Genomic DNA, 24,553 nt, shown 5'->3' on the forward strand with positions numbered 1-24,553 from the left:
AAAAGAATACACGGTAGTCTATACTCGTTAACATTCTTTTTTTTTTAAGAGCTGGTATTTACCTCACATGATGTTATAAGTTCAATTTTATATTGAACTTATTCTTAGCACAGAATAGTGCTAAAGAATTTAAAGACAGAAAAGTAAACAAAAAATTTTATGCTTTGCAACACTCTAAAATTGTGTTCTCTAATAACAAAGAAAAAATGATTGCTACCTTCTGAATAAGAGGAAAAAAATAAAATACCTGAAACATTGAACATACAACAACATTATTGTAAATGTCAATATTTAGGGACTACTGTGAAGACAGTGGTAAAAAGGCAAGTTTTAATAAAAAGTCTGAAACAGAATAATTTAAAATATCTTAACAATTCAAATCATTATATATGTGTTTCTTTTCTTCTACATTTTTACTTCATATGATAGTGAAGGCAACATGTTTATAAACAGACATTCATGAGTATAGTTATATCTTACATACTCAAAATATTTATACGGAGTCTTCCACTATTCTTCTGTAAGCATTCCTATTGTCTATCTACTGCTATCAATTGCAGGCTTGGAAGGCACTTTAGCAAACAGATTAACTGATTCAAAAAAAAAAAAGAGAGAAAGTATATCTGTTAATAAGACAGACCTCTGTTAGTGGATGCTGGTTAAGAATCCAAAGAATTTTCTTAACTTTTTGTCCTGTCATTTTTTTTTTTTTTTTAAAGATTTTATTTATTTATTCGACAGAGAGAGAGACAGCCAGCGAGAGAGGGAACACAAGCAGGGGAAGTGGGAGAGGAAGAAGCAGGCTCATAGCGGAGGAGCCTGATGTGGGGCTTGATCCCAGAACGCCGGAACACGCCCTGAGCCGAAGGCAGATGCTTAACCGCTGTGCCACCCAGGCGCCCCTGTCCTGTCATTTTTATTGGCATAGTCTGTGTTCTACATTGCCCTTTGGCCATGTTAATCTTTCATTCCAATGCGTTTTCTTAGTTCAGCTGCAGTTTTTTCCAGTTGGTGAATGTTCCATTGCCATTGTCTTTTATTTGACTGAAGCTTGTTCACCTGACAATGCAAACGCTTAAGAATTGCACCATATCGCTTATGTTGCACCTATTGAAAGAAGAGTACACATCAACAGGGCTTGAGAAGGATAGTAGTAAATAGCCATTAAGGATATTTTGACTACTCTAAAGAAGAAAACACTTGATTAGAAATTACTCATTGTAAATAATAATGGTAATAAAAATAAACAGTAATAATAACGATTCAACACTTACTACATGTTAGATACTATACTAAGAACTTTTTGGATATAATTAAATTCTCATAACACCATATATGTGGATGGATATTATTATATCCATTTTTATACAAAGACACTGAAGATCAAAGAGTTTGAGAAATTCAACCAAGGTTTCATAGCTAGCAAGTGATGATGTTTGAGATCTGAATTGAAGCAAAGCATCTGTGATGGAGTGCCTTTGAGTTATCAGAACGGTTACAGTTAAGAGAAATGGTTTCATTCCCTATATCCAGTGGTTCAATGAAACCTAGACCCATCCATCTCAAAGATCCAAAAGATGATACAGTCATAACAATCAGTAGAGCAGTATATTTATGCTGAGCCAGACATTGCTACACTGGAAGGCAATGAAGCACAGTTGGAAGTGCAAGGTTTTTGGTGTCAGGCCACAAGCAAGTAGAAAGCAAAAAATTCCTGATATTAGTGTTAGCTATACAAAAAATACCCAATATATTTTTTTAAACAGCTTTACTGAGATTTAATTCACATGCTATACAATCCATCCTTTAAAGTGGACAATTCAATGGGTTTTAGGACATTCACAGAGTTGTGCAACTGTTACCACAATCAATTTTTAGAACATTTTCATTACCTCAAACAGAAAGGTAGTACCCATCAGCAGTGACTTCCCATTCCCATACTCCCACTCTTAGCACTAGATAATTACTAATCTTTCTCTTTATATAGATTTGCCTATTCTGGATATTTCTTATAAATGGAATCGCACAGTACATGGTCTCTTAGCATAATCTGTTTAAGGGTCTTCTATGTTGTGGCATGTATCAGTACTTCATTCCTTTTTATTGCCAAATAATATTCCATTGGAGAATAATACCAAATTTTATTTATCCAATTCTTCAGTTGATGGACATTTGTTTCCACTTTTTGGCTATTATGAATAATGCTCTTATGAACATTCATGTGCAAGTTTTTGTGTGGATTTATGTTTTCACTTCTCTATAGTCTATACTGAGGAGTAGAACTGAGGGATCATATGGTAATTCTATGTTCGACAACTTCAGGAATTGCCAGACTGTTTTCCATAGTGACTGCACAATTTTTACATTTCCACGATTCCTGTGTGAGGGTTCAAATTTCTCCACATCTTGAATCTCCTCTCTGCTTTTCCCCCAGCGAAGGTTACTCCCTCTCTGTTTCCAAGCTCCTCCCTCAGCATGGCTTCTTTACCTTTATTAGGCCATGGGTTCTTTTGACAGTATGGTGAAAACTGTGGACTCCTTAGAATAATGTTTTTAATGTATAAAATAAAACATGCATGATTACAAAGGAAATCAATTATATTGAAACATAATTCTGCAGCAGTAGCAGGGGAACGGAGACGAAGACACTCTAAGTATTCCAACGTACTGCTATAAAAACGAAGGGAAAACTTGTCAACTAAAAATTCACATAAATTCCTATGAACTTTATGTCTTTTTAAGTCTCCAGTTTTTGTTAATTCTGTAAATTCAGATAATTCATTGAAATTGGTGAACTAGGCCTGCTGATATGTTGGCAAAATAAAAAGATGACTTGAAAAAGATTAGAAATAAATTAGTATAAACTGAAACATCATATTAGATATGAAGACATTCAAAAGAAGATTTTTTTAAGCATTGAATATATTTCTATATAAAAAAATATATATCTACTATACATATTTATAATATATATTCATTGGTATATCCAATATAATATATTCATAGGGAGAGTATAGTCACTAAATATGCCCATACTTCTGTTCATAGAATATATTCATTGTGACGCCTGGGTGGCTCAGTCAGTTAAGTGCCTTCCTTTGACTCAGGTCATGATTCCAGGGTCCTGGGATCGAGTCCCACATCAGGCTCCCTGCTCAGCAGGGAATCTGCTTCTCCCTCTGCCTTCTGCTCTCCCTGCTTGTACTCTCTCTTTCTCTGACAAATAAATAAAATATTTTTTTAAAAAAGAATATATTCATAGAAATAAAATAACTAAAACAAATTTTTAGTTAATCAGTAAATTTGGTCAGTTGCATAGTAACACGCTTCTAAAATTATTCTTCAATAGTTAAGCTATGAAACTAATACACAATGGATCAGAGTAGAGATGTGCAAAGGACCCCTAGGGGAACTCCAGATCACCGGTCATAGCTAGATGTCACAGAGGATATTAATACATCTAAAGAAAAAATATATCTTTAGAAGACGTTTTGTGAAGAATGTAGTACATACATAGGAAGGTGAAGGAGTCATGCACGGTAGGGACTATTTATGTGACAAGTGTAACTCTGTTATGGAGATTGGTTCCTTGAACACACAGAGCCAGAGGCTAAGAACAGTCAAACTCAGACGACTGACTTGATATCCATGCTCACTAACTAAACTTGTGATAATTTGGCTTCCAACGTAGTTTCCTTACAGGAAGAAGCAGCACTAATGACTGACATAAGTTATCTGGTTTCCTTAAGAGTTTTATAATTGTAAATTAATAAACTGGTATTTGAGTTTTATACATCAGTTTCTCTTGAACTTTACCAGCATCTCTCCGTGTCTACTGAACTCTGGGACACTAACAAAATTAAGTTTCTAAGTTCACAAGGCTAAAAGGCAGTTTTGACCAAAAAGTGACTTAATTTTTTTTCACATGCCAATATTTCATTTGTCTTATTTTAATTCCAGTTAACATATAGTGTTATATTAGTTTCACGTGTATAATATAGTGATTCAACAATTCCATACATCACCCAGTGCTTACCACCACAGGCGCAATCCTTAATCCCCATCACCTATCTCACCCATCGCCTGACCCACCTCCCCTCTGGTAACTAACTGGAATTTAAATAAAAACTTGAAACTAAACAAACAAAAAACCCCAAACACACACAACAACCAAATAAAACATCACACACACACACCACCACCACCACCACCACCACCACCAAGAACAAATAAGCAAAGGAAAAAAAAGAAAGAGGGAGAGACAAGAAGTGACTTTATAAAGGCGAAGGTCGCATTGTGAGCCTTCTTGAAAGACATCAGCCTTTACTGGTAACATTCAGACTTTGATATGTGTCTTAATATTCAAACTTGAATATCTGTAGGCACTAAGGATGTAAATGGTTCTGTATAGAACATAACTTTTTGCCTCTAGGAAGTGGATAGGCTACTACTCTCATTAGTTACTGTTGCTGGCTAGGCAGAAGTAAGAGCATTAGCGAAGAATGGGTGGTGCCCACAACACACAGTGGCAAAAAGAAAGCAAGGCCCTGTATAAGCTAAATCTGACCTCATTCACTACTTGTTTCTTTGTTCCCTCCACTCTAGCCACACTGTTCTTCTATTCTCTGAGCCAAGGTATGTCCTCATCTTAAGACCTTTACATTTGCTTTTTCCTTTTCCTGGAAAGCTCTTCCTCGGGTCTGCATGCATTGCTCCTTCACTTCTTTTAGGATTTTGCTGAAAGAGACCTTCTCAGTAAAGTTTTTGATGGCTGCAAGATCTAATATTTCACCTTCTCTCTCCCAGCAATATATGTATTACATATTCCCTTCTCTGCTCTACTTTTTTGTCCTTAATCCTATCCTTAGTTAACATGCTGTATGTCTTATATCTTACATATCTTGTTTATGTCTGTCTCTCCAACTAGAATGCAAGTTCACGAAGACATATATTAGAAAGGGTTTTGTGAAGAAGGTAGCACACACATAGGAAAGTGAAGGAATCATGTGCTATTTTATTCATCACTCCATTGTCAGAGCCTAAAAGAGTAATTAATTAGCGCATACTATGAGCTCAATAAATATGGTGAAAAAAATTACTGAATAAATATATGAATAAAATGAGACAGCTTTTGGAAATCAAATGACTGCTACCCTACTTTGAGAAGAATGTTATATAAAATATATTGCTCAATTCTGTATTGTTCAGAATGTAACAAAGACTCATAAAATGTCATTGTTTTACCATGGAGAAAATGCTGCACTTAAAAGACTTGGAGCTCACTGGTTGCCATTTGAACATGTCATATAACTTCTCTTTTAGTTGTTTAACCTAAAAGTATCATTAAATATATTTATGGAAGTATAAATACACAGATTTTTAAGGCTATGTTTAAATTACTTTTGACAAAGGTATACACCCATGTTGTGTGTGTATTTCATTGTTTTTATCACTGAATAGTATTCCATTGTATGGATATTCCTCAACTTGTTTATCCATTCTGTTTTTGAGGATCATTTGTAGTGTTTCTCTTTGGGGGCTATTATCAATAAAGCTTCTATGAACATTCATATGCAAGTTTTATTTTAAGACATATGTTTTCTTTTTTCTTCAGTAAACGTCTAGGGATGGAATTGCTGAGACATACAATCGGTATGTGCTAACATTTTAATAAACTGCCAAACCATTTTCTAAAGCAGTTGCACCATTTTATAATCTCACCAAAAAAGGAAGAGATTGCCAGTTGCTCCACACCCTTGACAACATTTGGTATTTCATTCATTGTAATTTTAATCCTTCTATTGGGTTTGAAATGACATCCTATTGTGTTTTTAATTTTCGTTTCCTTGGTGGTTAGAGATGCTGAGCATCTTTTCATGTACTTACTGGCCATCCTATGTCTTCTGTGAAATTTGTTTATATCTTTCACCCATTTTTAAAATGGATTGTTATGAGTTCTTTATATATAGGCCATTAATATAAGTCTTCTCTCAGCTATATGTATTGCAAATATTTTTACTCCTATGATTTTGTCTTTTCATTCCTTTTTTTTAAGCGGGGGGGGGGGGGGAGGGGGAGGGGCAGAGAGAAAATCTTAAGCAGGCTCCCCACTGGGCATAGGGCTCAATCTCACAACCCTGAGATCATGACCTGAGTCAAAATCAAGAGTCGAATGCTTAACCAACTGAGCCACCCAGGCACCTCTGTCTTTTCATTTTCTTGGTAGTGTCTTTTGAAGAATGAGGTTTCAAAGTTTAAGGTCCAATGTTTCAATTTTTTCCATTATGGTTAGTGCATTTTGTATTCTAAGAAAACCTTGCTTAACCCAAATCTTAATGAAGATATTCTCCTATGGTTTCTTCAAGAAGCTTTACAGTTTTAGCTTTTACATTTAGATCTCTGATCTATTTCAAATGCAGTATTAATGTATGTTGTGAAGTAGGCACAGGGGTTCATTGTTTACAGACAGACATCCAGGTGTTCCAGCACCATTTATAAGACTTTCCTTTCTTTGTGGAATTATCTTGACATCTTTGTCAAATTGACAAATTGTGATTGATTTTTGAGCTGTGTCTGTTCCATCAGTCCATTTATTTATTCTTTTCCCAATACTACAATTTCTTAATAATTGTAGCTTCCTAATAAATCTTAATATCAGGGCAGTATTACAATTTTATTCTTCTTTTTCAGGTTTGTTTTGGCTAACTAGATTCTTTGCATTTGCATATAAAATTTTAGAACAGCTTGTCAATTTCTACAAAAAAAAATCTACTGGGATTTTTTATGGAGTGGTGTTGAACCTATAGATCATTTTTTGGGAAAGTTGACACTAAAATATTGAGTTTTACAGATCATGAACATAGTATATCATTACATTTATTTAGTGTTCTTTAATTTCTCATTAGTATTTTTATTGTAGATGTTTTATAGATTTTTTTTCATGAAATTTCTTAGCCAATATTTTATGTTCTTTAGTGTCAATGAAGAGTTTTGTTTTATTCATTTCCCTTTTCAGTTGTTTGTTGCAACTTGATGGAATCTGTATAGAAATACAATTGATTTTTTGTTTTAACCTTTTAGCCTTACTAAATTTACTTGTTTATTAGTTTTTTTGTAGATTCTTTAGGATTTTCTACATAAGCAATCATGCTGTCTGTAAATATAATTTTACTTCTTTACAATATTTATGGCTTTCTCTTGTCTTATAGCACTGATTAGGACCTCTAATATAATGTTGCAAAGAGGAGGTAGGATAATACATTTTTGCTTTGTTTCCAATCTTTGGGGGAAAATCATTCAACATTTTATAGTAAATATGGTGTTGTTAGCTGTAAGTTGTTTTATAGATGCCCTTAATTAGGTTGAGAAAATTTCCTCCTATTCTTAATTTGCTGAAAGTTGTTATTATGAATGGTGTTGAATTTTGTCTAATGCTGTTTCTGCAACTGATTATTTCTTTTTAAGTCCTTCGATTTTGATAATGTACTGAATTACATTGTTTACTTTTTGAAAGGTGAAAATCAAAACTTTCTCTTTCTCTATGTATATATTTGAATTCAATTTGAAAAGATTTCATTAGGGATTTTCGCATCTATACTCATAAGGAACATTGGTCTCCAATTTCTTTCCTGGTAATGCCACTGTTTTTTGTTTGTTTTTTTATATCAGGGTTATGCTGGCCTCCTCAAATGAGTTGGAAAGAGTTCCCTCCTACATTTCTGAAAGGTTTTGTGTAGGCTGGGTGTTATTTCTTCTTTAGATATTTGATAGAATTCACCAGTGATGACATGTCAGTCTGAAGTTTTTCTTTTGGGGAGGGTTTTACTGATAAATTCAATTTCATTGATTCCTACTTCATACCATTTATAAAGCTTAACTTGAAATGGATCATAGGCCTAATCATATAAGTAATTTCTTCTTGTGTTAGTTATGTGTGTTTTTCTAAAAATTTGTGCATTTCATCTAAGTTGTCAAATTTATTGACATAAAATTGTTCATAATAGGCCTTTATCACCGTTATAAGTCTATAGGACCTAAAGTAGTGTCCCCATTGTTTTCTCTCTTTTCTTGATCCATATGGCTATGGTTTATCAAGTGTATTAGTCTTTTCAGTTTTTGGTTTTGTTGATTTCCTCTCCCATTTTTTTCTGCTTTCTAATGATTTCTGCTACTTATTATTTCATTTCTTCCATTTGATTTTGGCTGAATTTATTCTTATTTTTCTTGTCTCTTATGCTAGAAGCTTAGATAATTACTTTTAAAGCTTTCTCCTTTTCTAATATAGGCATTTAAATATATAAAATTTCCTCTAAACACTGCTTTAGCTACAACTCACAATTTTTCAAATATGTTTTCATTATCATTGAATTTAAAATATTTTCCTTTTAAGAAAAAAGATTTTATTTATTTATTTAGGAAAGAGAGAGCATGAGCCAGGCGTTGGGGGGGGGGGGAGAGTTGCAGAAGGAGAGGGAGAAGCAGACTCCTCACTGAGCAGGGAGCCTAAGGCAGAGCTCTATCCCAGGACCCCAGTGTCATGACCTGAGCCAAAGGCAGATGCTTAACCAACTGAGCCACCCAGGCACCCCTAATTTCAAATGTTTTCCAATTCTTGTGATTTTTTTAAATTTTGATTCATGGGTTATTTGGAATTATAATGCCCAATTTTGAAATGTTTATGTATTTTGTAGCTATCTTATGGTTACTGATTTCTAATTGAATTCTACTCTGACCAAGAGTATCAAATTCTTTGAAATTTATCATCTAGTATATTGTTTATCTTGACGAATGTTCCACTGGCACTTGAAAATAACGTACAATCAATACTTGTCAGTTGGAGTATTTTATAAATGTCAGTTAGGTTAAGTTAGTAGGTAAGTTGTTCAAATTTTCTATATACTTACTGATTTTTTCTATTGTTCTAGCAATAATAGAAAAAAGTTGTTAAAATCTCCAACATGATTGTAGATTTGTCTCTTTTTCTTTTTAATTCTGTCGATTTTTACTTATGTATTTTGAAACTCTGATTAGATGAATTCACATTTAATATTATTATTCCTTTTTCATTAATTGACTGATCCTCTTTACTTAGTAGTCTGTACCCCGAAATCTCCTTGATATTAATATAGCCACAACCAGCTTTTTTTTAATTTTAAGTTTTTATTTTAATTCGTTAGTTAACATAGTGTTATATTAGTTTCAGGTGTACAATATAGTGATTCAACACTTCCATATATCATCCTGTGCTCATCACGACAAATGCACTCCTTAAATGCCATCACTTATTTCACTCCTCCTCCCACCCACCTCCCCTCTAATAGTCATCAGTTTGTTCTCTGTAATTAAGAGTCTGTTTCTTTTTTTTTTTTTTTTTAAGATTTTATTTATTTGACAGAGATAGAGACAGCCAGCGAGAGAGGGAACACAAGCAGGGGGAGTGGGAGAGGAAGAAGCAGGCTTCCAGCGGAGGAGCCTGATGTGGGGCTCGATCCCATAACGCTGGGATTACGCCCTGAGCCGAAGGCAGACGCTTAAGGACTGCGCTACCCAGGTGCCCCAAGAGTCTGTTTCTTGATTTCGCTTTCCTCTCTCTCTTATTTCTTTCCCTTTGCTTGTTTTGTTTCTTAAATTCCACATATGAGTTAAATCATACGGTATTTGTCTTTCTCTGACTGACTTATTTTGCTTAGCATAATACTCTCTAGCTCCATCCATGTCATTGCAAATAGCAAGATTCCATTCTTTCTTTTATAGCTGAATAATATTCCAATATATATATATATATCACTTCTTTATTCATCAATTGATGGGCACTTGGGCTGCTTCCATATGGCTATTGTAAATAATGTTGCTATAAACATAGGGGTACATGTATCCCTTTGAATTAGTGTTCTTGTATTCTTTGGGTAAACACCCAGTAGTGCGATATCTGGATCATAGGGTAGCTCTATTTTTAATCTTTTGAGGAACCTCCATTCTGTTCTCCACTGAGGTTGCATCAGTTTGCATTCCCAGCAACAATGCACAAGGGTTCCTTTTTCTCCACATCCTTGTCAACACCTGTTGTTTCTTGTGTTGTTGATTTTAGCCATTCTGACAGGTGTGAGGTGATATCTGATCATAGTTTTGATTTGCATTTCTCTGATGATAAGTGATGATAAGCATCTTTTCACGTGTCTGTATGTCTTCTTTGGAGAAATGTCTGTTCACATCTTCTGCCCATTTTTAATTGGATTATTTGGTTTGGGGGTGTTGAGTTTTGTAATTTCTTTATATATTTGGGTACTAAACCTTTATCGGATATGTCATTTGCAAATATCTTCTCCCATTCTGTAGGTTGCCTTTTAGTTTTGTTGATTGTTTCCTTCACTGTGCAGAAGCTTTTTATTTTGATATAGTTCCAATAGTTTATTTTTACTCTTGTGTCCCTTGCCTCAGGAGACTTATCTAGAAAAATGTTGCTATGGCCAATGTCAAAGAAATTACTGCCTGTGTTCTCTTCTAATATTTTTATGGTTTCAGGTCTCACATTGGAATCCTTAACCCATTCTGAGTTTGTTTTTGTGTATGGTGTAAGAAAGTGGTCCAGTTTCATTTTTTTGCATGTAGCTGTCCAGTTTTCCCAGCATCATTTTGTTGATTGCATAATCTTGCCTCCTTTGTTGAAGATTAATTGACCTTATAATTTTGGTTTTATTTCTGGGCTTTCTATTCTGTTCTATTGATTTATGTGTCTATTTTTGTGCCAGTACCATACTGTTTTGATTATTACAGCTTTGTAATATAATTTGAAGTTGGCTTGTGATACCTCCACTTTTGTTTTTTGCTTTCAAGATTGCTTTGGCTATTCAAGGTCTTTTGTGGTCCCACAGAAATTTTAGGATTGTTTGTTCTAGTTCTGTGAAAACTGCTGTTGGTATTTTGATAGAGATTGCATTAAATCTGTAGATTGCTTTGGGTAGTATAGACATTGTAACAACATTTGTTCTTCCAATCAATGAGCATGGGATGTCTTTCCATTTCTTTGTGTCATCTTCACTTTCATTCATCAGTGTTTTGTAGTTTTTGGAGTACAGGTGTTTCACCTCTTTGGTTAATTTTATTCCTAGGTATTTTATTATTTTTGGTGCAATTATAAATGGGATTATTTTCTTAATTTCTCTTTCTGCTGCTTCATTATTAGTGTATAGAAATGCAACAGATTTCTGTATATTGATTTTTTTTTATCCTGTGATTTTACTGAATTCATTTATCAGTTCTAGCAGTTTTTTCATGGAGTCTTTAGGGTTTTCTATATATAGTGTATATAGTGTCATGTCATCTGCAAACAGTGAAAGGTTTACTTCTTTCTTACCAATTTGGATGCCTTTTATTCCTCTCTTGTCTGATTGCTGTGGCTAGGAGTTCTAGTACATGTTGAATGAAAGTGGTGAGAGTAGACAACCTTCTCTTGTTCTTGACCTTAGGGGAAAAGCTCTCAGTTTTTCACCATTGAGGATGGTGTTAACTGTGGGTTTTTCATATATGGCCTTTATTATGTTGAGGTATGTTCCCTCTAAAACTACTTTGTTGAGGGTTTTTATCATGAATGGATGTTGTACTTGGTTGAATACTTTTTCTGCATCTACTGAAGTGATCATATGGTTTTTATCCTTTCTTTTATTGATGTGATGTATCATGTTGATTGATTTTCAAATATTTAACCACCCTCGTATCTGGGAAATAAATCCCACTTGACTGTGGTGAAGATATTTTAATGTATTGTTGGATTCAGTTTGCTAATTTTTGCTGAGGATTTTTACATCTATGCTCATCAGAGATATTACCATGTAGTTGTTGTTTTTTTTTTTTTTTCCCTGTGTTTTTATCTGGTTTTGGCATCAGGGTAATTCTGGCCTCATAGAATGGATTTGGAAGTTTCCCTTCCTCTTCTATTTTTTGGGAAAGTTTGAGATGAACATATATTAACTTTTCTTTAAATGTTTGGTAGAATTTACCTGTGAAGCTATCTGGTCCTGGACTTCTGTTTGTTGGGAGTTTTTTGATCACTGATTTAATTTCATTGCTGGTAATCAGTTTGTTCACATTTTCTTTCAGCTTTAAGAACTTTCTTCAGTTTTTCTTGTAGTACAAGTCTACTGGAAGCAATGCTCATCAGCTTTGGTTTAACTGAAAATTCATTGTTTCACCCTCATTTTTTAAAAAATATTTTCATTAGATAGTAGAACTCATATGGAATTCTTGCTTGACATTTTTTCTTCTGTCAGCAATTTAATGATGCCTTCCATTTGTGTTGGCTTCTATTGTTTCAAATTATTTACAAACTTATTAATCAATTATAGCAAGGTTGCAAAATATAAAGTATTACAAAAGCCAATGATTTTCCTATATGCCAGTGATGAACAAGTAGAATTTGAAATGAAAAACACAATACCATTTACATTAGCATCCTAAATGAAAACTTAGGTATAAATCTAACAAAATATGTATACAATTTATATAAATTAAACTATAAGACTCTGATGAAAGACATGAAAGAATAAACAAATGAAGAGATATTCCATGGTCATGGATAGGAAGAGTCAATATAACCAACATGTCAGTTCTTTCCAGCTTGATCTACAGATTCAATGTAAACCCAATCAAAATCTCAGAAAGTTATTTTATGTATATCAATAAACTGATTGTAGTGTTTACATGGCAAGGCAAAAGACCCAGAATATCCAACAGAATATTAAAGAAGAACAAAGTTGGAAAATTGATACTATCCAACTTCAAACCTTATTGTTAAGTTGTGGTAATAAAGATAGTGTGGTACTGGCAAAAGAATAGACAGATATATCAATGTAACAGAATAGAGAGCCCAGAAATAGACCCACATAAAATAGTCAACAGATCTTAGCAAAGGTAATACAATGAAGCAACAACAGTTCCTTTAATAGCACTGAAACAACTGGACATCCACATGCAAAGACCTAAACGTAAAATGCAAAAACTCTTAAAAGATAATTTAGGAGAAAACTCAGATGATCTTGGGTATGAGTGATGACTTTTAGATACAACACCAAAGGCACAATCAATGAAAAAAGTAATTGATAAGCTGGACTTCATTAAAATTAAAAACCTTGCTCTGTAAAAGGCACTTTCACAAGAGAATGATATGAGAAATCACAGACTGGGAGAAAAGGTTTTAAAAATACACATTTGATGAATGACTTTATTCAAATATACAAAGAACTCTTAAAACTCAACAACGATAACAAAAATCAAATTTAAAAATGGGCCAAAGACCTTAATGGACACCTCACTAAAGATGATAGACGGGGGTGCCTGGGTGGCTCAGTCAGTTCAGCATCAGCCTTCAGCTCAGGTCATGATCTTGGGGTCCTGGAATGGAGTCCTGCATTGTGCTCCCTGCTCAGTGGGAAGTCTGCTTGCCCCTCTTCCTCTGCCCCTCCCCCCACTTTGTGCTCTGTCTCTCTCTAAAATAAATAAAAATATTTTTTAAAAAGATGATATACAGATGGCAAATAGTATATGAAAAGATGTACCACATATGTCATCAGGGAAATGAAAATTTAAAAAAAAATCAAACTAATAAGATACCACTGCATACCTATTAGAATGGCCCAAATCTGAAACCCTACAGCACAAAATACTGGTAAGGATATGGAGTAACAGGAGCTTTCATTCATTGCTGGTGAAAATGCAAAATGGTACAACCACTTTGGAAGACAGTTTGGTGGTTTCTAAGAAAACTAAACACACCCTTATCATACAACCCAAGAATTTCACTCTTTGGTATTTAGCCAAAGGAGTTGAAAACTTATTTCCATATAAAAACCTGCACATAGATGTTTACAGGAGCTTTATCCATAATTGTCAAAAACTTGGAAGCAACCAAGATATCCTTTAGTAGTGAATGGATAAATAAACTGTGGTATTTCCAGACAATGGAATATTATTTGGTGCGCACACACACACACATGCACACACACACCATCTATCAAGGCATGAAAAGACATGGAGAAACCTTAATTGTAAAAGCCAATCTAAAAAGTACAAAGTATATGATTACAACTATATGACATTTTGTAAAAAGCAAAATTATGGCGACAATAAAAAGCTCAGTGGTTGACAGGGGTTGGTAGGGAGGGAGGGATGGAAAGCAGAGCGCTAAGGGTTTTTAGGGCAGTGAAACTCTTCTGTATGATACTATATTATGGGTACATGTCATTACATTTGTCAAAACCCATACAAAGTAGAAAAAGGGTGAATCCTAATGTAAACTATGGACTCTAGGTGATAAGGATGCTTCAATGTAGGTCCACAGTTATAATAAATATATCATTCTAGTTGGGAATATTGATAATGTTAGAGGCTATGGGCAGGAACAAGAGGTAAGGGAACTGTCTATACTTTCTGCTCAATTTTGCTGTGAACCCAAAACTGCTCCAAAAAATAAAGTCTATTTAAAAAAATCAATTATCACTCTCATCATTGTTCTTATGTATTTAGTGTGACTTTTTTTTTTTTCCTGGCTGCTTCTAAGGGTTTTTTTTCTTTATATTTGGTTTTCAGTAGCTTGACTATAATTTCCTTTTCTACTCAGGGTTTTCTAAGTTTCTTGAATCTATGTGTTATTTTTTTAAGTCAAGTTTGTAAAATTTATGGCCAATATTTCTTCAAATATTTTTCTGTTCCCTTTTCTTTCTTATCTCCTTTTGGAACTCTAATTACCAATATGTCACATTGCTTAATCTGGTTCCACAGGTTATTTAGGCTCTATGCATTTCTTCAAATTTTTTTTTATCTTTCTCTATATGTTTGCTTTGATGATTTCTACTGATCCGTCTTCAAGTTCAAGAAAGATCATACCTTCTGTTGTGTCTGAACTGCTGTTAATCACCCAATAAATTTTTTTCAACTTTTTTTTCAGTTCGAAGATTTCCATTTGGTTCTTTTAAATGATTAAAATTCTCTCTACTCATTTATCCACCTTTTTTTCTGTAGAATATTTAATGTATGTATCATAATTTTCAGTCCTTTTCTAACAACTTCTGAGTCAACTGTGATTCTGTTTTTATTGATTATTCTCCTAGTTATGGGTAATACTTTTCTATTTACTCACATGTCTGGAAATGTTCCATTATTAACTGAATGTTGTACATATATTATAAACTCTGGATTCCATTATTTTGCTCTGAAGTATTGAATTTTGTTGAAATAATCAGGTAAGTTACTGTTAGATCATGTTAATCCTGTGAGACCTTATTTTATATTTTTGTTAGAATGTCTATTTCAGTTTTGTCCTTAAGTCTAGGCCTTGCCCTTAGTCTGATTTTGTCTTAGTTCTTAGTTCTGAGTGTGATCTTTATTCCTAAGGTGTGGGAGTAGTGAGCAGTTGGCAGATGCTGCAGTGGGCAGATGCTGAAATTCCAGCATTCTAGCTCCTTGGAATTTTATCCCCCATGCATGTTCAGCTCAAGTTAAAGCCATGAATTTGAAGGGAGCTAATATGGAACATGGAGGCTCCCAATAAGGCCAAATTTAATATTTATTCAATCAGCCTCATGAGGAGGAGGGTAAGGATCCATAAAACAGTATGAAGTGATTTCAAAATTAACATGATATTATTATTATTAATAGTAGTAGTAGTAGTAGTAGTAGTAGTAGTAGTAGAAGTAGTTGTGGTGGTGGTGATAATTATTTGAAGAACATATTAAGAATTAGAAAGATCATGGACTTTACCTTATGATCCAATGATTCTACTTCTTGGTGCAAAGGGTGTGTGTACTATGATGTTCATTAGTTTATTTTTTAAGATTTTATTTGTAAGAGAGAAAGAGAGAGGTGGGAGGAGTAGAGGGACAAGTAGACTCCATGCTGAGCACTGAGCCCCATTTGGCGCTTGATCCCAAAACCCTGAGATTATGACCTGAGCCGAAACCAAGAGTTGGGTGCTTAATCAACTGAGCCACCCAGGTGCCCCCATTACATTACTTCTAATAGTGAAACCCTGGAAACCACTGAATGTCTATCAGTTGTAGCATGGTTAAGTAAATTAAGATAGAGCATATTTGTAGCAGTCAAAAAGATTGAAGTAGGCCCATAAGTACTAACATGAACAAAAAAATCTATGAGACAGGTTATTAAGTAAAGCAGTTGCAAAATTATATGTATGGCACATTTATGTAATCTTTCTCCTACATATGAAGTGATTTCACATATATATACACACACCCGCATGCACACTTATTTAAATGCACACACACACACACACACGCACACACATATATTATATATATATATAAAACTTGAAGGATATATACTAAACAGTTGTTGCCATGAATGAGAGGTGAGCATGATAAGAGAGAGCAATGCAATGGGAAGTGGTGGTCAAAGGAACTATAGCCTTCTCTCTAATACTTTAATCTTTTACAAGGAGAATGCCCTCCCATTGAAATGAAAACAATTTTTTTTAAAAAAGATTGAGAGAAGTGGAGTCTGAAAGACTTGAATTCATATCCTACTCTGTCACTTATAACTAGCTAAATAACCTTGTACAAGTTATTTAAATTTTCTGAGATTCTGCAAAATAGGTTATGAGAATGTAAATGGAATAGCTTATGAAAACTACTTGAAAAATACCAGGCACTCAAGAAATAACAGATTTAATACTTCTGAACATTTCTTCTTGTACTTTTTATAAAATAGAATAATAAAGGTAATAAAATTTTTACCATGTAATCTAGCTATCTGAATGATTCTTATCCTGTCTTTAGTTCACCTTTTAACCTTTGCTTCTCTGGGTTTTCTCATACGACTAGATTTTTAGTTGCAGAATCACTTCTGTGGCTGACCTCAATAAATGAATGCATTAGTTAATCGCATAAGCTGCATGTTATATATACTGTACCAAGTTAAACTTATTTTGCTCCTGATCCATAGTAGTTCTGAAAACCCTCTAAATTTTCCCTATCCTTTTAAATTTGGAGCTCAGATTCTACAAAATTTAGGCAAGATTAACCCTTAGTGAATCTCAAAATACTTTGCACAATGTCTGTTATCACAAAATATTGCTTGTAGCACTCATTATTTGCCGAAAACTTCTTAACTGCCTAGTCTCCTTTCCCTGAAAACTCTTGGCTTTAGTAAATAACATTTTAATCACTGATTGTTTGGATTTATCCTATTTGGATCCTATTAGGTACTTGATTCTATAGGTGTATGTCTTTTGACAAATTTGAGAATTTTTGTTCTTATTTATTTGAATAATTTTTCAATTTTGCCCCTTTTCTTTTTTCCTTCCAGAATTCTGATGACACAAATGATCTTTTTTATAGTCTTTGAAGCTTTGTGTTTGTATGGTTTGTGTTTTGCTTCCCCAGTTTTTTCACCAATTCCTTCTTCCAAAGTATATTTAAAGTCAGACAATAGACAGGAGAAAAAGCTTTTTGGGATAAATATTTAGAAATAATTGTTTCATTCAGATATGGCCCAAAAATACAAAAAACATTTATTTGACAAAAAAATGTGAAATTCAAAACACATTTTCATTTTTTCTGAACCAAAAAAAATGTAAAAAGCAACATTAACATCAAAACTAAAACATGCAAAGTACAAAATGTTTGAAAGCATTAAGGATTAGAACAAAAGAATGCAAGCAAATTCAAGCAAAAGATGACCATGAACTGTACCAAAGCCATGGCTAAAGCATGCAGAAGAAGGGAGGAAAGAAAAGACTCAAAGAAGAAATAAGTAATAAAAATATTCTGGTATTTGAATTTATCTTCTTTAAAAACTGGTTGTTTTGAGAAAGAAGTTAGTCATATCAATGAGCAATTCTCATCAAGCTATAAGAGAAATTGTTGAACAGAAATGCAATATTCTCAAGACAATGGGGTGGCTCTATTTGTCCTTCAGTTTTTTTATTTAGTTTGGATAATTTCTAATTTTTTTTATTTTCATTTATAGAATTGAGGACTACTTTTAAATGTACTAGAGGTGACAAAACTAAAATTAAAAAGCTCACAAAGTATCTTAACAAAGGTACCTCTATTATGAAAGCTTAAAAACAGTTTATTAAAATTCAGGGCAAAAAGTTTAATGATGAAAACATTAAAAAAAATGAAGTCTCAAGCTCAGTGACATTCCATCTAAATCTAATATTAGTGACCACTTACATTATTCTTTACCATTGAAAATATCCATTTACATTTCTGCTTCTGTCAAGATGAAGTGGATGTACATTATATATCTACTCCTCCTGCTAAGTACAACTAAATTAAGGCCATAGACATTACAAACATAAGAAGCTTCTAAAAGGTGTAGAGAAGGTAAACTGACTAGGGACCTCAGGACCCAAGAAAGGATATGGTGGTGAGCTCCCTGGGTTTTTATTTTGCCTCAAATATCCCAAAGTGGATACTAGAAAGGACAGCAACCTGGAAATGCCAATAGGTGTAGGAAAAATAAAAAATAAATAAAATTCTAAGAAATGCCTGCTCTCTAGCCAAAGAACAAGGAATAGGGTAACCTACCAAGACAGAAACATTTTAAGTAGTAACTACTAAGTCAAACATTGCAAAAAACTAGGCATCCCCCACCTCCCACACCAGTAAAGACTGAGTAGTAAGCTTACACTTCCACCATTGCTAGGCTATAATATGGTGCCCCAATCTCCCTGCTGGGGTGGTGTCAGATGATGTTAATTGGGAAGCCAGGGCTTTTCATCTACACTGGAAATCACACCCTCTGGTATCAGTGAAGCCAATTTGGGGATCCTGGACTTCTACTCCTATCTAATGGTAACAAGGCCCCCTCCACTTCTTACTGGGTAATGTCAGAGAAGGCCTACTAGAGACTTAGGACCTTCACCACCACTCAGTAGTAACAAGGCCATGTTTACATGTTGTCAATAAAGGCCACATAAGGAGCACAATTAAAGTGTTCCTGCCCCTCCCAGCCAGAAGGCTATCAGTAGAGGCCTGGTGGGTAGCCAGAACTCCCACTTATGGCCACTAGTATCAAGAAGCCCTTCCTTCCTCCATGGGTGTCAATGGAGACAGACTGGAGAATCTGAACTTCCTTCACCACCTGGAACTAACAATGATCCAGTGGCTTAAAACATAATACCCAACATGTCCATATTTCAGTAGAAAATCACTCATCAAACTGAATAATAAATAATCAACATATGCCAACGCAAAGAAAACACAGAAATTATAATTATCTGACAAGCATTTTAAAGCAGCTATAATAAAAATTCTTCAATGAGCATGCCTGAAACAAAAATACAGCAAGTCTCAGCAAAGGAATAAAATATATAAATAACCAGATGGAAAAGATACAATAACCAAAATGAATAAAGGAAATTGAGGAAAGAACCAGTAAAAGGAAGACAGAACACTGGAAATTGCTCAATCTGAACAACAGAGAGAACAGATAGAAAAACAAAATGAAGAGAGTCTCGGGGTCTGTGGGACTATAAAAAAGATCACTTGTGTCATCAGAATTCTGGAAGGAAAAAAGAAAAGGGGCAAAATTGAAAAAGTATTCAAATAAATAAAAACGAAAATTCTCAAATTTGTCAAAAGACATACACCTAATGGATCCAAATAGGATAAATCCAAAGAAATTCATGCCAAAACATATCACAGTAAAACTTCTGAAAACTAAACACAGAGGATATCTTGAAAGCAGCAAGAATCAAACACCTCGGAGTGATGCTGGCTCCTTCTGGGGACATCACCAATCATCAGGGAAATGCAAATCAAAACCACAATGAGATGTCACCTCATACCTGTCAGAATGGCTAAAAGCAAAATACCAGAAACAAGTGTTGGTGAGGATGTGAAGAAATGGAAGCCCTCATGCCTTGTTGATGGGAATGCAAACTGGTATAGTCACTGTGGAAAACAGTATGGAGGTTCCAAAAAATTAAAAATCGAACTACCATATGGTCCAGTAATTCCACTATTGGATATTTACCCAAAGCATATGAAAACAGTAATTCAAAAGGATATATGCACCCCCACCCCATGTTTATTACAGCATTATTTACAATAGCTAAATTATAGAAGCAGCCCAAGTGTCCATTGATAGATGAATGGATAAAGAAGTTGTATATATATACACACACAATGAAATATTACTGAGCCTTAAAAAAGAATGAAATCTTGCCATTTGCAACAACACAGATGGATCTAGAGAGTATAATGCTAAGTGAAATAAATCAGAGAAAGACAAATATCAAAAGATCTCATGCATATGTACAATTTAAAAAACAAAACAACAAACAACAAAAGAAAGAGACAAACAAAAAAACAGACTCTGAAATATGGAGAACAAACTGGTGGTTGCCAAAGGGAAGGCAGCGGGGGTGGGCAGGGGCATGGATAAAAAAGGCGAAGGGAATTAAGAGTATACTTATTGTGATGGGCACTGAGTAATGTATAAAATTGACATATTGTATACCTGAAATGAATGTAACACTGTATATTAATCATACTTCAATTTTAAAAAAGGAAAAGAATCAAACACCTTATCTATAGGGAAAAAAAAATTTGAGTGACAGAGGATTTTTCATCAGAAATCAGGGAAGCCAGAAAGAAATAGCACAGCATTTTTCAACTGTGGAAAGAACTGTCAACCCAGAATTCTGTATGCAGCAAAAAATATCCTTCAGGAGTGAAAGGAAAATCAAGACCTTCTCAGATGTAAAAAAACTAAAAGATTTTGTCCCTAGCAGACATATTCTAAAAGAATGAATTTAGAAGTTTTCTAAAGAGAAAGGAAAAGATAAAAGAAGGAATTTTAGAGCATCAGGAAGGAAGAATGTGGTAGAGCAAAAATATAGGTAAATACAATAGACAAATGGAGAGGTCATACCTAACGGGTATGGAATTTCTGTTTTGAGGTGATGAAAATTTCTAAAATTAACTGAGGTAATGGTTACAAATTATGTGTGAATGTACCAAACATCATTGAATTATGCACTTCAAGTGGGTGAATTATATCTCAATAAAGTTGTTTTAAAAAATCAGAATAGTGGTAGCCTAAAAAAAGGGTCACAAAAGAATTTCCTAAGCATGAATAGGCAAGTTATATATCTTGATCTAGGTGATGATAACATAGGTAAAATAAATATCTTAGTCAAAATTAATCAAGCTAAACCTTTTAATTCGTGTACTTACTCTTATCCCTCAATAAAGATTATTAGAGTAAAAAATTAATAAGTAATCTCAAATTCCTTTCCAAAATGATTTATACAAATTTACATTCATACATTCATTCAACAGTATATTAAAATTCAAGTGCTCCACATCTTATCAACTATAATATTGATAATCTGAGGGACTAAATACGGGACCCCTTTGTGGCTTTCAGTATCAATTTGTTAATTAGGTTAATCATTTTTCTCATTGTTTTTTGGATATTCATGTCTCAAAAAACAAGACTTTTCATATCATTTATTCAATGTTCTACTGGCTTGTTTCACATCTTCTTATCTCTTAATCACTTATATAAATTGCAAATACCTTCTCTCAAAATGAGTTTTGTCTTCTCTATTGTTATGGTACATTTATTATTATTAATTTAGAAATTTATGATATTGTCAAAAGTAATATTTAATCATGCAGTTTACGCATGTGTGTGTCTTTTAAAAGACACAAATGGGTAAGTTTATCTTGTATATTGTCTTTAATCTTCTTGAAAATGGTTATATGCATATGTTATAAGATAGAAATACAATTTTATTTCTAAATTTGCTTTATTTTTCCGTATGGCTAACCTATTTTGTTGGTACCATTTACGATGGATTTTATCTGTGAATACAATTTTTCAATTTCATTAATCATTTTATTTCTGTTTTGATGCCACTGATAAGTGTCTTACTATTTATAATTTTATAATAAATCTTGATCTAGAAGGTAAAAAAAATAACCATTTATTTAGATTACTAGAAAAATGTAAGATAAAGTAATGGCGTTTCTTAGATAAATGTTTTGTAAAGGTGAGGATTTTTACCTTCAAACTCTTCAGATGCTTTTTTCTTGTGGTAAATTAGCCACAAGCAAATGTATCTTTTTAGTTTTCAAAATAATGCCTTTAGGGTGAAAATTATTTATTTGCCCTCAACAACATATTCTTCTCCATTTTTATTCTCCATTCATTTAAACAATAATGACCATAGAAGTCTACTAGTGGTACCCCAAATTTAATCTCACTTTCAATTTTGCATATCAGTTTTTTTTAATTTGATTCTTAATAATTGAAAACATGAAGTCAGAGAGGTTTAGAATAATAATGACTTCCATTGTCTCTTACTCTATTTCAAGGAGTTTCTGATGTCTCTCTAGTAATGGTCATCCTTTTTGACTTAATAATCTCTGCTTTCTAGACATTGAGAACCAAGGTGTTGGTGGAATGAGATCTACAATGATTCTTGGCCACATTTTAATAGGAATGAATGCTTGCTTTGTTTGAATACATGTCACATATTTAAGTATCTGAATGAGGGAGTTATTGCTATTAATGATTTGAACTTTACTGCTCTTTATAGTTCTTTTTTGTTCTCTAGCTGTCTTAGAAATTAAGAGTAAGTTATGGAAATTATAAATATGGTATAAGCTTACAAAATGATACCATAAAACACTGAAATCAGATAATTAAGACTTACCTCTATTTCTTTTCTTAATTTTTCATGTGTCTTTTTTTCTTCTTCGAGAAAACAAGTTTTTTCAGTGATAGATTCTTCTACAGTTATAATTTTATCCTTTAACATTGTAATGTCTTCCTGTATGTTTATAAAGTGTAAAATACACAAGTCAAACAATGAATGGTCAATGTAAGTCCAACATTTTCTTTTCTTTTTTTTTTTTTTTTTAAGATTTTACTTATTTATTTGAGAGAGAGAGACACAGCCAGCAAGAAAGGGAACACAAGCAGGGGGAATGGGAGAGGAAAAAGCAGGCTCCCAGCAGAGCAGGGAGCCCAATGAAGGGCTTGATCCCAGGACCCTAGGATCATGCCCTGAGCTGAAGGCAGACGCTTAATGACTGAGCCACCCAGGGCGCCCCTAAGTCCAACATTTCAGTATTTCTATAATTTAAATAAACTAGCCATCACATTTAATTTTGGTAAACCGGATTAGAATATTACTTTGATAGGTAAAAAGAATAAAGAACTGCTATTCAAACAAATAAACCTTTGATTTAGAAACTTAAAATTAAAACTAAATGCAAATAATATATTTTTTAAAAAGTGGTAGCCATACTGGCCATTGCCCAGAAACAGTAACTTATAATACAGAAAATGTTAATTAAATTGAATTTAAATAAAAAATAATAAAAAGAATAAAAACTTAAAATTAAAACTAAATGTAATAAGACATAAGAAAAGTGGTAGTCATAGTCGCAATTGCCCAGCAACAGTATAAAGGATACTTTTAAATTCTCTAGCAAGAAATGACAGATTTTTTAAGTTTATATCTCCCATTGTCTTCAAAAAATAGTATAAAAAATAGAAAAATTCTTAAGGTACAATTATTAATTGATATTGTTTGTATAATAGCATTAAGCATATGAAATTGATTTGGTCAGATCCAATAGCTTAAAAGCTAGGGCTTAACATTTTTTGTTAGTCACACTTTCTGAAACAAATGGATTAATTGTTCACTGCAATTTTATTTGACTATATATTTTGATTAATCCACAGGGGATTTGAGAACAACTCCCTTATGTATTTGTACATTTGGTGTAGTTGTTACATAACTCATGTACTTAAGTTTTAGAAGTTGTGAAAATAGTTTCTGAATCTCGTTAAGGCAGCTATGAGCATTTTAATAAGTTACTGATAAATGTATCACTTAATAAGTGTACTTACAAAGAAGGAGTAATAGAAATAGTTTTGATAAGCGATATTTCAAACCTGTACTTGTTTTATCTGATTTCTTTCTGGATTTTGGAGATTTTGCATAAGTTCTTCTTTTGTTGTTTTTAGTTTTTTAACAAGATCTCGTTTTTCATGGAGTGCAATCATGAAAGACCATTTGCTTTCTACCTCCCCCAAACTATCTTTATGCTCTTTTATTTTTGCATAATATTCATTATATCTTATCATGTGTTCCTCAAAGTCTTCTTGGGCTGCTTCTATGTCAAATTTAAGTTTTACATTTTCTGTATGTAAGGATTTGATTTGAGTTTCCAGGTTCCCACATTGAAGTTTGGCATTCTCTATGGCAGCATCTTGCTGGTAAATTTGCCTTTCTGTTTCTTTAGTTTCTGCAGAGACAGATGCTATTTGTTTTTCAAGCTCATGGAGTTCATTCTATAAAATATTTCAATATTATTATTATTAATTCATGATATTCAACATAAGAGGAATGTTATTGTTTTGATCCGTAAGTCTGTAGTAAAATTACAACATAAAAATACATATTTATCAGATATAGAAAAATTGATATACAATCAAAGGAACCATTCAATAAGTAACAAAATTATTTTATAATGTTTGAGGGAGCCCAGAGTTATATGTTTCTTACTTTGTA

At 33.3% G+C, this 24,553-nt stretch overlaps 1 protein-coding gene across 1 annotated transcript in view; it reads right to left on the reverse strand.

The window, feature by feature from the left end:
* Positions 1-741: 741 nt before the first annotated feature.
* The window catches only part of CCDC122 (coiled-coil domain containing 122), a 32,876-nt gene continuing 9,064 nt past the window's right edge, over positions 742-24,553 (reverse strand). The window contains exons 3-5 of the mRNA XM_057308466.1: positions 23,935-24,333; positions 22,685-22,801; positions 742-1,107 (exon numbers count right to left, since the gene is read on the reverse strand). Coding sequence (XP_057164449.1) covers positions 958-1,107; positions 22,685-22,801; positions 23,935-24,333 — 666 coding nt within the window. The 3' untranslated portion in view covers positions 742-957. The remainder of the gene's footprint in view (positions 1,108-22,684; positions 22,802-23,934; positions 24,334-24,553) is intronic.

This window comes from Ursus arctos, unplaced genomic scaffold (genome assembly GCF_023065955.2).
Source record: "Ursus arctos isolate Adak ecotype North America unplaced genomic scaffold, UrsArc2.0 scaffold_10, whole genome shotgun sequence".
NCBI lineage: Eukaryota > Metazoa > Chordata > Mammalia > Carnivora > Ursidae > Ursus > Ursus arctos.